This window comes from Impatiens glandulifera, chromosome 5 (assembly GCF_907164915.1).
Source record: "Impatiens glandulifera chromosome 5, dImpGla2.1, whole genome shotgun sequence".
NCBI lineage: Eukaryota > Viridiplantae > Streptophyta > Magnoliopsida > Ericales > Balsaminaceae > Impatiens > Impatiens glandulifera.
Window position 1 is genome coordinate 20,547,612 of NC_061866.1, and position 15,129 is coordinate 20,562,740.

At 30.7% G+C, this 15,129-nt stretch overlaps 1 protein-coding gene across 1 annotated transcript; it reads right to left on the reverse strand.

Annotated features, from left to right (window-relative positions):
- Window positions 1-1,484: 1,484 nt before the first annotated feature.
- On the reverse strand, window positions 1,485-7,331 carry LOC124938304 (F-box protein At3g58530). The gene is made up of 13 exons (XM_047478724.1): window positions 7,100-7,331; window positions 6,921-6,980; window positions 6,671-6,754; window positions 6,377-6,507; window positions 6,192-6,267; window positions 6,029-6,099; window positions 5,865-5,951; window positions 5,487-5,559; window positions 5,330-5,397; window positions 5,169-5,237; window positions 2,888-2,993; window positions 1,948-2,017; window positions 1,485-1,790 (listed from the first exon to the last, which is right to left on the reverse strand). Exons 1-12 carry the CDS (start codon window positions 7,298-7,300, stop codon window positions 1,952-1,954), a joined length of 1,092 nt encoding a protein of 363 aa, XP_047334680.1. The 5' UTR covers window positions 7,301-7,331; the 3' UTR covers window positions 1,485-1,790; window positions 1,948-1,951.
- Window positions 7,332-15,129: the final 7,798 nt, after the last annotated feature.

Here is a 15,129-nt window from a genome sequence, read left to right on the forward strand (position 1 = left end):
TAGCAATAACCAGAATATTACACATAAACCCAACATTGGAAAAACTAAGCAACATCAGAATATACAATGTTCGTGAATATACAACATTGGAAAAGCTAAGCAACATCAGAATATACAATGTTCGTGAATATACAACATTGGATAAGCTAAGAAACATCATAATATACAATGTTCGTGAATATACAATGTTTGTGAATATACAATGCTCGTGAGTGAACTGATGCGGATACATATACACCATATACCATCAATATAAACAGATAAATCTTAAAAGCTACAAATACCATAAAGACTAAGGATTATCCATCAATATATAAGCATACATTAGAGTTATACATAAAAGTCAGGCTGAATAAGAACATTACACAACCCTAAACCCAAACCCTAAACTGACCTGAATAATAGAACGACAAGACGAACGGAAGGACGATGATGAGTTCAAACGAGACAGAGGGACGAACGATTCCCGATTGAAGTGGTGCGGGTTGAAATGAGACGTTGGAGAGTGGAGTCGTGGAGAGTGGAGAAATTAAATTTGAAATGTTTTAAAATGAGGATCAAAATTAGAATTAGAATTTATATACTCTGATGTACGAGCATTACAATGTGTTAGAACCGTGTAATGCTCGTATGATAATGTGTGAGCATTACACAATTCTCGCATCTGTAATGATCGCACATCAACGGTAAAAAATTTATTAGGGGCATGATCGATATTTCACAGGATGAAAAGACCATTTTTGCAAGGTTTATCAACCGTGAACCGTTTTGGGAATTAGACATATTATGAGGGTTATTTAATCAAATTTCCCCATATAAAAGCCCTTCCCCTTTTTGAAGGTAGGGTGTAAAAAATAAAGAATTATTTATTTTACACTAATCAAAAAAATTTAATAAACTTTTTGTTAAAATTTAATTATTAATTAAAATAGAAACTCGATAATATTTTTGGTCGGTCCCGATTCGGAAATAGGGTGCTAAATAATAATTCGCTAAAATTATAAGATAATACATTTTTGATAATTTCTTTAGACCACATATAAAATATAAATTAATAATTCCTTATATATAACATATTACATGAATAATTCATGAATTTTTTTGAAAAATGACTCAATTGTATTTTTGTTTTTTTTGAAATCAATTTTCCCTTTAATGTCGTCTCTAATTTTTCTTAGCATGGTAAGAATTTCTGGTATTGTTTTCTCATAGCTCAACAAGAAATTGTTCAATATGTATACAATAATTAAGTGAAAGCTTAAAAGTATTTATAAACTAAATATTTTACTATAAATTAATAAAATATTAGTTAATATATAATTTAATAATTATTAATTTATCGATTAATTAATAACTCTTTTAATTTATAAATTTTGGTCATCCCAAGTGTATTATTTTAGAGTTTCTACTGTAATTTAATAGTAGTTATTAGACTTTTTAATAGCAAATAATAAAAATAAAATAAAAGATTAGAACAAATTCACTATTACAACAATTATCTCAACCAATTATCAGATGGCCAGAATTAGAGAAAAATACAACCAATTATCTCAAAAAAGACAAACAATTGTAATAAGATTAAAAAAGTAAAATAAAAGTGTAAAAAAAGAACAATAATAGGTAATAACTAATAGATCAAAATATAAAATTCCAAAAATAAAAACTACAAAATCTAAGGCACAATACTAATCAACAATCTTCCATTATTGGGAAGTCACAATCTCGAATCCTCCACTGTGATTCATCAAGATGGACAATACTTTCTTCTTGTATGAGGGCATTTTCCGGGCCTGCAAGATCAGTGAATGCTTATGGTCATTCATTACCATGTCTATTGCTTAATGCCTTCCACTCAATAAGTTGATCTTAAAAGTTAAAAGCAACTACATATAAGCTGAATCTAGATAGACCATTAAAAGGAAAGAGTGAACGTTTGAGAAGAGATACCCGTCTAGCTGTGCACTTTGAAACATATCAAATGCGGAAATAGTTGGAGCAGATCTTCTCGACTTCTCTTCTGCCAAAGCAATGACATATTATTACAGTGAAAAAAATATATTATTGGCATGATTTTGTTATCATTCTAGATAGAAAAAGGCTACACAATTTAGGACTCATTCTGGGAGGAGTGGATTCTCCTATAAAACATCTTTCAAAAACCACTTTTGTCAAATGATGTATTCTGAACCTACTATGAACTCAGTTAACAAATGGAAAGAAAACTAATTTCAATTTTGAACTTGCATCAACAGCTCGTTTTGCTAAGGAGCTAGTTTGCTTCCTGAAATTTAAAAACGGGCTGAAATTACTTTTTTCCAATATTTATTAGTTAACTCCATTAGATTTCTAAACCATCTCCACACAATTGTTGCAACCCATTAATCATTCATTGACTGTATATTATAATCTAAGAACTTATCGGTGTTAACCAAGAATTAAAGATGAAAAGTAATTTAAGTTACTTTTAAAAGTTCATGAAGTAAAAACAAGCCCAACGCAAGTTCAAGAAGCATAATGAGCTATTGATACAAGTTTAGGAAAGCAAAATGAGTTTCTTTCCTTGAAAAATACTATTTAACTGAAACTTCTATTTTTCTAATTATTTTTAATATTTTTAAGTATATTCAATAATTGACTCTTATGGTTATAAAGGTACGAGATGATTTCAATGATAGATCAAAAATTGTGGTCATGTTTCATTCTCTTTTCTGCTCTCCGTGAATTACTTATAATCGTTGAAATCACATCTTACAACCTTTCTTCTTTTTGGTATATCATGAAAAACAAAGAAAACAGATCTGCAGAAATGCAAGGTTTACAAGAGACTTCAACTACCCAACAAATAGTCAGAGCATGGCATAAAATGCTTTTGAATTAAACAAAATACCTTAATGCCAACACATCCATTCACATCCAGTGTTGTAAGTGTGTTGCTGCAGGACAATGAAAGAGCTACCAAACATTTGTCAGTCACACCAACAATTCCAAACAAGCTGCAATTTTCAATACAATTCATTAGGAACATATAAATATCTAAATCAGTTATAGCCACAATCAAGCCCATACGATATACACAAGGTTACAGAGCTTCATTGGAAAACATCATTTCATCCTTTTTTTGTTCATCTACGTGTGAACCCTTTAGAATCAGTGTACAAACTTAGTCTGGCCTATATCCAGATAAGACTAAAAAAGGTGTGGGCGATAGAATTAATCTTCCGATATGACGAGGGCTCAATATTCTCCTTGAAGCAACAAGAAACAACTCTTTAGTGTCGTTGTAATCAGCCAACTAGAACGTCAAACAGAAGACTTTTCAAAGGTTGCAGATTTTTGATATACCCAACCACCCACACCTTTTCTTTTCTTTCTTCGTTTTGGAAAATGGTGTTTTTTTGGGGGGAAAACGGCAAACCATTTTGTTTAAAAAATAAACCCAAGAGTCTTTACACAACTTTTCAAAGAAATTGGAAACACACCGTTTTCAACCAAACAAACAACACACAAATCAAAACAATGATGGTTTGAGCAAAATTTTGATAAACAACTAAGCAATCCTTTGTTTATCACTTTCCACCCCACATTGCAAAAGGGCCAATTTTAAAAGGTGTTCTGAACTCATTTCCACTTGTAGACCAGTGTAAGTCCGCCTTTCCAAGTTTTCTCTTCACTTCTTCTAACTCTTGAGAAAGCCTTAACATTCTTTTGCATCTATATATCTCATAGATCATAGCCCCAAAATACATTTGTATATACTGGAGAAAAAGCTTTTAACTTTGGTATATTGCACAATCCGTTCTTTAATCTCTTTCCACTCCATTGAATACCATTGGTGTAGAGAGGGTTATGTCAGCTTCGATCGCTGGTTGTTGGGAGGCTTGGATAGAATTGTGTAGATCTCTTGGTTGGGAAAAAGATTGTTTTACATTACGGCGGTTTTCTGGTGGATCGTCTGGCTGGAAAGTAACAGGAGAAGATTTCAAAACAAATGTCATCCGAACAGGCTGCTTCGGAATGCTATCTTGATGACCTTGGCGGAAATCTGCAAGGGGGATCATAATGTTTCAGTCGAGGAATTAATTGGGCTCCAGGAAGATATCAGGGATCGTTACGATGATATTTTTGCCAATCGTTTCCTTCTCATTCTTCCTTTAGACAGCATAGTGTTATGATTGTCCAAGCTCTTTTGGATGGTATTTCAGCCTTTGAGCTCCCTGGCACCTTAAGTTGTTTGTCCTATTTTTTTTTTGGATCTCCAACATGCTTTTCATTGACTTCAAACACCTATTTATTCATAATGCATTGACCTTTTAAAAAAATAATGATTTTTTGTAAACAAACCATTTCCACCAATTTACTTTCATGCCACTGCTTCTAATTAAATCCCATACTTGGTTAGGTTAGTGTGAAAGGAGTTTTCATTGTCAACTTTCCACTACCAAGTGTCCACCCTTCCTCTATTAGTCACCAGGCTCATCACTTCACCCAAAACCCTTTGTACCTTCACTAGTTGCTTGAAGTATCGTGTCATTCCCCACTCTCACCTAAACAACTTTAGCTTCCCGACATCTGTACCTCAAATTAAGGTCCTTGAATTCAGGTTTGAGAATGAGAGGGGACTATTCAAGTCACGGGTCATGCCACAATAGAGTCCCCAAACCATTCCCAAGCTTGAACTCAATATGCTTCCAAGCCAAGCTTCTAAGATTAAGCAACTTCATATGAGACAATGCAATGCTTGCTTTAACGGGGCACATGTCCATAAGCTCCTTCCTTCAATGATTGTATCCACCAACCAATTCATTGGCAGTTTTTCAGCCAGGTCGAGATACAAAAGTGTTCCCATATGAAGCCAATCTATTTCAATTTTAACACATAGTGTTGTGATTTTTTGTCTATCCTAGTTAACCCCTTCATATTTTAACCACATATATACCAATAAAGCAATTAGAAAAAATTGATAGTTAAGACATCAAAATAGAGAGGGGTGCCCCTCTCATTTCCAAGAAAACATAAAGAAAGAAAGAATGAAAGAAAGAAATATATTTTTGAAATACTTTAAACCGTGCATATGAGATGAGTGGCACGGGCACCTCAACCCTATAGCTAATAACACACATAGCTATAGAGAGTACCTCAAGCATATACAACTCAAGGGGTTTTAATACCTTAGAAATTCAAGATTGGGGCAACCTTCTCCAATCGCTATGACTCCCTCATCAGTGATACGCACACACCTGTTGAAATATTTGTAAGTGTCGCATGAGTGTAAGTTAATATTACTAGCCTTGTGTGGTTCCTATAATCAAACATGAGTTATATGTTTTACCATGTCAAATTGAGAGAGACCACATTCCTGCACTTGGCAATACAAAGGAGTCCCTCATCAGTTAGATTCTAGCATCCATTTCCCTAAAAAGTCAGTGTCCAGCCAAGTGATGGAAATGATATGCCTAACTTTACATATAAGGAAGTAGAAAATATACCTGAGCACCACATAGATCCAAGAATCCAAGTTGGGTTAATGAAGATAGAACTTTATAAGAATCATCAGTAAAGCTGTAAGAGGAGCCAAATTTTATATTAATACAAAAGGATAGAAGTTCGTTTTGCGTGTCAGGCTTGTTTTGTTTCATGTACTTCTATCACTTTCTAAATTGCATATCAAAACATTAACGGAATTAACCAAAAATTGACGATGAGAAGTAATCTGAATAACTTTCAAAAGTCCAGAAAGCAAAATTTGTTTGTCGCAAGTTTGATCCATGCTCAGGAAGCAAAATAAGTTTGAAACAATACAAAACTTCTAGGAAGTAGAATCATGTGTCCTCTCTATAGGTAGAATTTCTAATATACATAAATACCTCGAAAGCGCATAGAGATTCAGGCTGCGAAGAGAACGACACTTTAGCAATATGTAGCGTAAGCCATCATCTGTTAGCTTTATGCACCTGAAAGTAAGGGGAGGGTGGTTCTATAACAAACAAGTGTTTTGTAATATTCCAAAAGTTTAATCAATGAAATATACCGAGTGAGATTCAAATGTTCCAAATTACTGTAGTTGTCAGCAATAATTTTCATGCCTTTGTCCGTTATGTTCTGTAAATTCAATTAGGTCTAATAGTTCATAAGAAGTTGCAAAAAGCACACTCATGAGAGAACTTATAGAAAGAAAGAAAAAAAACGTAAACCTTGCATCCACTCAAGTTCAAATCAACTATGCGTTTGCAGCTCTTCACCAAAAGCTTTATGGATTGATCTGTAACCCTGAATATATCCCAAACTTAACAAGAACTAATAGAAAAAATATATATATAGTTTCATGTTTTAATTGAGTTTCTATATTATAGATTTCTTAAGTGTGCCATTAAGGTACCTCAAATTCCAGTAGATGGAAAATAATTTCAAATTTGGACATGCAGCTGTGATAGCTTGGATTCCCTTGTCAGATATCTTTTGACAGCCATTCAGATTTATAAGCTCCAGACTTCCAAGAAAATCTGAGTACTGCACATTTGAAGCCAATTATATTGCTTAAGAAGATATCATATTTGAAGCCATTCAGTGATTATCAAATTAATATGTTGTGACTGGCCAAATCATGGGCATACAATGATACTCATTAACAAGATGGAAGATTGATCAAGTAGGCATATCCATTATAAACTACCTTGCTTCTAAGGATATCAAGATGCGTGTCTTCAATATCTTGACCAAATTCAAGGATGATTTGTTTCACATTTCTGTACCTTTGCTGTAAAATTCAAAACACATCAAATGAAGTGAAATAACCCATCTGCCTGAAGGGAACTTCATATTTTTCTTTCTAGTATTCTTAATGCCCAGATAGGTTAATTCAGGAGGACAAAAGAAATGTGATCATATCGTACACAAAGGATAGAATCTTTCTAAGGACAGACCAGAGATAAAGCAGAGACGAGTCGATCACCAGCATTGGTCATTTCATGAAAATCAAGAACCTAGTACAAAATATTAAGAATTTAGCATCAACACACACCACAGTGATAATAATTTTAGAGGTATTCTCCTTGAGAAAATAGAGTGATAATTCGGGAAAGTATTAAAGAAGTGCAAATACCAGCCAAAGAGAGGAATAAGAAATGAGAGTGCGATGAATCGAGGGGCTGACGAGTAGAAGAGAGATGAGATCTCTTTGAGACAGCCTCGTACTAACAATCTTGAGAACTCTGGGTACTGTTTCGCGGTTCCAAGCGTATTGTTTGTCTTCCTCTACCTGTGTCTCATCTCTCTCTTCTTCCATTTCGTGTAGCTCGGTCATTGTTCTTTCTTACCGTGAGTCGTGAGAGATCAGACCTAAATATTCGGATGCTTAGAAGGTGGGAAATTTGACAAAATGACCCCGGTAATGGCCGGTTTTTGGAAAATTATCTAGGCCTTGTAATGTTTACCTAAATGATTTTTTTTTTTTTTTACATTTACAAAGTCTAAAATAGCCTTTAAGTCACGCGAACTATGTATTCTCGTCACACGAAGAGATAGTTTATGAAATCTATATATATAAAATGATGTTTAATTTTTAAAGTGTACGGATCGTCGGGTCGAGAACTATGGTTAATTTGGATATATATGTGAGAGTAAATAAATATTTGGGTCGGATTAAGAGTTGACCCGCCCATAAATTTAAAACGGTTAAAAATAAAATTATAAATGTTATACGTATATTTCGAACTTACAACCTAATAAAAGAAATATAACTTTTTAACCAACTAGGCTAATAAAATAAGACTTTATATTTTAAATTCAATACCAAATTTAATGAACGCGGAACGTTTTAACAATATAAGTTCAACTTTTTAACTAACTAATTTATATATATAATGATGCTTAATTTTCAAAGTTTCCGGATTGCCGGGTCGAGAGTTGTGGTTAATTTGGATATATATGTGAGAGTAAATAGATATTTGGGTCAGATTATGGGTTGACCCGTCCATAAACTTAAAACAGTTACAAATAAAATTAAAAATGTTATATGTATGTTTCAAATTTGTAACCTAACAAAACAAGTACAACCCTTAACCAACTAGGCTAATAAGACTTTATATTTTAAATTCAACACCAAATTTGATAAACGCGGGACATTTTAACAAATATAAGTTCAAATTTTTAACTAACTAATCTATATATATATATATAATGCTTAATTTTCAAAGTGTCCGGATTGCCGAGTCGAGAGTTGTGGTTAATTTGAATATATATATGAGAGTAAATGGATATTTTGATCGGATTGTGGTTTGACCCTCCCATAAACATAAAACGGTTAAAAATAAAATTAAGAATGTTACAGCTATGTTTCAAACTTACAACCCAACAAAACAAGTACAATTTTTTAATGAACTAGGCTAATAAGACTTTATATTTTAAATTCAACACCAAATTTGATGAACGCGGGACGTTTTAACAATATAAATTCAACTTTTTAACTAACTAATATATATATATAATGATGTTTAATTTTCAAAGTGTTCGGATTGTTGTGTCGAGAGTTGTGGTTAATTTGAATATATATGTGAGAGTAAATTAAAATTGTTATCACATTTTAATCGTAATTTTTTTCTCGGTTTATTTATCATTACTCGTGCAAATGCACGAGCTACATGCTAGTGTTCATAATGTCCTTAATATTTAATATATTTTCCATTATTTTTTTGCCCTCTTCTTCCTCGTTCTCTCTCTCTTCTTGGTATTCTCCCTTTCTCTCTAAACATAAACCTAAACTTAAACCGTAAGAAACTCTCTCTTCCTAAACCCTAAACCGTAAACGGTGAACACAACGACACACAACGTCAATTTTCAGGAGAGATATATGTATATATTAGTCAGTTTAGTGCTGAGATCTGATAAATCTATTTGTATAGTGCTTGTGATGGTTCAAAATTTTGATATAGTTCTGGTTTGTTTTCAGTGGAGAAGAGAGGTTGCTTTGCGGGTTACGGGGTAGCTATACAAATGAATATATCTGCAGAAAAGATGATATTTGGAGTATCGGGAATTGATCCTGAAAGAAGAACTGAATTGATAACTGTTAGAATCATTTTCCCAAATCATATCCTTTGAAAAACACCTCTCTCAAAACTTCTTAATTGATTCCTATAGATATTGGGCATTGATGTGTCATGAAGAATGCACAAAGTATTTGATGGACAAAGAAGACGAGTGCAAATATGCATGGGTCTATTAAATTAACGTCTCAAACATGTTCCTTCTTCAAAACAAACACATTTTTGTAAATGTTTTGAATTTCCGATCACATACGATGTCAATGCTAAAAAATATCGTACGGATCTCGTGGATTGATACTTTCCATGAAAACGAGTGGAACTATCGATCCTAATTATGGACAATGAGAATGTTATGCATCTGAAACCATTTTTAGAATTTATGTCCCTAAAGAAGCTCTTGCAAGAGGAGTATGGATACGCCAAGACAATATCCGATATTATCCTTGCAAAGACATATATCGACTTCCAAAAATGGACCAAGATGTAAGTAAGAAATGGTGAAATCCCCTTGACATTATAATCATCCATGATGACGGTAATGATCCTACTAGCTCACTTCTTCCTAACGCCATCAAATGGTAAACCCTCCTCAAGAATCATGGAGTTAGCATACCACATGCGTAGAGGAAATAAAGACCCCTTAGATATCATTCTGGCTGAAATGTTAATGGGTCTGAACGACTCGTTTTTAACCTCCACTATGAGCAAAAGAGGCTCACCTTTGATTCTCTACATCTGGCTGCTCGACAAGCTTAGACGTTTGCCTCTAGTATGTCCTAAAGACATCATGTCCTCTTCTCTTCAATACCGAAGAATGAAGAAAGCTTCGCCTGAACCTCTTGTGGAGAATAACGACGAAGCCAGGGAGATACTCCCATGGTATCCCATCAAGAAAATTACATTCATGATTGATGACAAACTCATGATCATTCTTATGGGCTTGGAATGATTAACCTTCTACTACACCCACAGCATTTTCAAACAATTCGGTTATAACTCTATATAGACTACTTTCGTTATAGACAGGCCAATCGACCACAAGGTCTATGCGTAATATCTTAAGAAATGGCACAACTCCCTCTAGATGATTATCCTAGAAAAGAGAAAGAGTTACATGACTTTCATTCTTCAAGAATATGAATAGGTGAAGAAAAATAAAGAGGAAGAAGCTTCTAATGTGGGAACATGCTACAGTTGGATATATAGTCTGTGACCTCCGTCAACACTTTTTCCTTTTTAGACTCTTTATGTAAATATCAACAAGAGAGATTTGTTTGTAACAAACTTAACGAGTATGTTTTGTATAAGAACTTTATATTTTCTATGTATAAGAAAGTTGTTGGTAAACTCCTTATACCCAATAAAATCATTAAAATAAATTTTTTTTATTTATGTTCAAAAATTGTTTGAATCAAATGGGACATCAACCCGATCGAATGATGCATCGGGATAATGTTATAAATTACCCTTGGGACTAGACAGAGCTCCTAATTCCCTTGGATTGAAGAATAAAGGCTCAATCAAGATACAAGTTTGATGTTATTGACGTCCGATCGAGGGTTTTTCCTAGGTTTAATTTCTGACCGAGAAAATTGAACCCTCTCCTACACCCGACCGAGAAATCATGCATCCGACTGAGAAAACAAACATGGCATGATTTTTTACTGAGAAACCCCCGCACTCGACCGAGAAATCATAACCTCGACCGAGAGTTCCCCGGTCAATGATGGTTCAATTTATCAAATTTATAAAAAAAAAAACTCAAATTTATCATCTAATTCATTTGATTAGTTCTTTCAACATCTTTTTTTCTCGTTTAAAAAAAATGTGACGAAAATATTGTTTTAATTGAACATATTAACGTGTGGAAGCAACACTCATACTCCCATCCTAATAATTCATTCACTATTTTATCGGATGCCTGCATTCTTATAAATTGAAAAAGAAAAAAAAAACTTAAATTTATCATTTATTTCAGTTGATTAGTTCTTTCAACATCTTTTATTCTCATTTAAAGACAAAAAGAAATGTCACAAAAATATGGTTTTAATTTAACATATTAACTTGTGAAAGCAAAACTAATACTACCATCCTAATCACATATTGTAACTCATCCACTTCTTTATCGAATACATGCATTCTCATAAATTGAAAAAAAAAAACTATCATGTAACAATAAAACAATCTAACCTAGCATTAAAAGAAAAATAATTTGAACAAAAAATAATTATTATATATATATATTTAAATATATATAATTAAAATATTATTTTTTTTAATTAATTTTTTCTCTCTTATCTTTTTAATATATTTATCTTTTTATATATAGAGAAAAAATTGATTGATTTTTGTATATATAGATTAGAGGATAATGTTTTTTTATAAAATGAATGATCATATAAATTATTTTTTATTTTCTCTCTAATTTTAATTTATTTTTTCATTACATATTTAAATATATATATATATAATTAAAATATATAAATAGAGTAAAATACAATAAAAATATTAGTTTATATAGATTAGCAATAAAAAAAATAATTATATATATGATATCTACATGGGCCCTCTAATTACTTCGATCGCTCGCTTTTAGCCCTCGAATTAATTTTCAAAACAAATCACTCTTTCAACTTTTAGAAATGTCACCAATAACCCTTCCGTTAACTTTTTGGTTAAAAATAACGGGTTAAGCTTAAAATATTTTATATATATATATTATCTTTAATCATAATTTTTTATATTTATATATATGTAATTATTAAATCGTATATGTATATATATATAATATTATATATATCTTTTATCATTAATTTTTATATTTATATATTTATTAAATTTCTTTTATATATAGATTAAATATATATATATATATATATTATTTATTATTATCTATACATATTTATTCTATCATTTCTCTATAGAAGAGAAAGAAGGAAGCAGTAATTTCGGCTGTAGTTACGAAGTGAGTTATGATTGAGAGGAGATTTCATTATAACGCATTGTCGAACGCAGAAATAAAGATTGAGAGAGGACTTCTTGAAGAGGAATGAAGGAGAAGGAGGAAGAGAACGAGAAGCTGTGAGATTAATGGAGAGAGTAAAGTTGCCATTGGACGTTAATCCATTTTCTTGTCGGCGTTTTGGTTTTTGTGGAGAATCCGCGATTTCAAAGGAAGAGAAAGAGAAAGAGAGATCAAATTTCAGACCTACCTAAATTTCGGTGGGAAGGGACATAGCGGATTAGTGCCCGTCAAATCAATTTTTTATTTACGTTATTTGGTTTTCTTTGGACTAAATATAATAAAGAATAAATTAATGTTATAATTAATTTGATATTTTAATAATGGACATTAATTTATTTTAGATAAATGGTAGGGAGAAGAAATTTGAAAAAAAATAATGATAAAGAAATAACGATTGGCAAATAAAAAATTAAATAATTTAGAATAAATATGTATAGATGAAAATAAATAATATATATTATCTATATATATATAAAGAGATTTAATAATTATATAAATATAAAAAATAATGATAAAAGATATATATATATATATTTATATATATATATATATATAATATTATATATATATAAGAGATTTAATAATTATAAATATAAAAATATAAAAATTAATTATTAAAGATAATATATATATAAAATTAAGCTTAACACGTTATGTTTAACTTAATATAAGGGTCATTGGTGACCTTTTTAAAAGTTGAAAAGCGATTTGTTTTAAAAAATAATTTGATGGCTAAAAGCGAGAGCGACTAGAGTAATTAGAGGGCCTCCTAGGTAATTTGTCCTATATATAATAATACTTAATTTCAAAGTGTCGGATTGTCGGGTTCGAGAGCTATGGTTAATTTGTATATATATGTGAGAGTAAATGGATACTTGAGTCGGATTGTGGGTTGACCGCCCATAAACTTAAAACGGTTAAAAATAAAATTAAATTTTTTTATGTATGTTTCGAACATGCAACCTAACAAAAACAAGTACAACCATTTAACAAACTAGGCTAATAAGACATTATATTTTAAATTCAACACAAAATTTGATGAACGTGGGACATTCTTAACAATACAAGTTCAACTTTTTAACTAACTAATCTATATATATAATAATGCTTAATTTTAAAGTGTCTAGATTGTAGGCTCGAGTGTTATGATTAATTTGGATATATATGTGAGAGTAAATTAATACTTAGGTCGAATTGTGGATTGACCCGCCCATAAACTAAAAACGGTTAAAAATAAAATTAAAAATTCTATATGTATGTTCTGAAAGTGCAACCTAATAAAAACAAGTACAACCATTTAACCAACTAGATTAATAAGACTTTTTATTTTAAATTTAACACCAAATTCTATAAACATGAGACATTTAACTAATTAATTTATAAATATAATAATGTTTAATTTCAAAGTATCCAGATTGTCGGGTCAATAGCTCTGGTTAATTTGAATATATATGTGAGAGTAAATAAATACTTAGGTCGGATTGTGGGTTGACCCACCCATAAACTTAAAACGGTTAAAATAAAATTAAAAATAATATATGTATGTTTCAAACTTGCAATCTGACAAAAAAAATATAACTCTTTAACCAAGTGTGATGGGATGTGGTTTACCGATTGATAATAGGCTTGTAACAATTAAAAGTGGATAAAAGATATGTATCAAATATTTGATTGATTAAAGTGTGAAGTCACAATGTTAAATATCAAATGAGATTGGTGGTTTGTTTTCTTATGGATAAAAGACGTGTTAAAGTGTGATTGGGATGTGGTTTGTCAAAAGATTAAAGGTTAATAACAAATGATCGTGAAGTCACGAGATTAGAGGTCAACTGAGATTGGTGGTTGGTTTGTTGAAAGATACGAGGTGTGAAATTGTAATTGAGATTGGTGGTTGGTTTTCCAGGAATATATTATTTATATATATATATATATATATATATATATATATATATATATATATATATATATATATATATAATTGAAAAAAAGAGTTTAGTTAATTAGGAAAGAAATTAATATTTTTTTTATTTTAATAATAAATCTAAATAAATAAGATTAATAATTTAAAATTTATTTAAAATAATATTAAAAAATCAATATTAATAGTATAATAATAATTCATTAACAGTGAAAAAGAGAGTTTAGTTAATTATGAAAAAAATGACACATTTCTTTATTTCTTATTTTAATAATAAATTTAAATAAATAAAATTAATAATACAAAATTTATTTAAAGTAATAATAAAAATTTAACATTAATAATATAATAATAATTCATTTATATATATATATATATATATATATATATATATATATATACCTTAGTGAAAAAATTAATAAATTTTAAAATAAAAATTTAATCTAAATATATTAAAATAATAAGTATTTATTAATGGTTAGTTATACAAATTATATATGCATACACAAAATTATAAATATAAATCAACAATCTTAAGTGGTCTAATGGTTGAAGTATTAATGCTACATAATAGAGACCATGGTTTTAATCTCGTTAGGAACAATTTTTAAACTATTAAAAACATTGATGGTTAATATGTGAAATAAAAATCTTGATTTATCGAAGTGAAGAGATGGTTGAATGCGAATGATATTGGTTAAAATTTGTAATGAAATTGGGTAATTGACATTAACAAAGTTAGAGGTCGATTGAGATGGATGGTTAAAATATGCAATGAATTGGTGGTTGAGTAAATAACATTCACAATATGTAAGGAGATGGTTTGTTGTTTGTTAATTTGACCAAGTGAAAGTGTAAGGTCACAAGATTAAAGGTCAATTGAGGTGGATAAAAATATCGAATGAGATATTTGGTTAGTCAAAGTGAGTATGCCACACGGTGAGAGGTCGATTGAGGGTTGGTGGGCCAAAGTGAGGTTAAAAGAGATTGGTAATGTACCAAAGTGAAAGTTTAAGGTCACGGTATGAGATGTCCGACTAGGGTGAATAAATGTGAAATGAGATGGGATGGTCAATCGAAGTGAGGTTAAGTAAGTCAGGTCGTTTATTGTAAAATATGTGAGAAGATGAATTGTTTGACCGAAA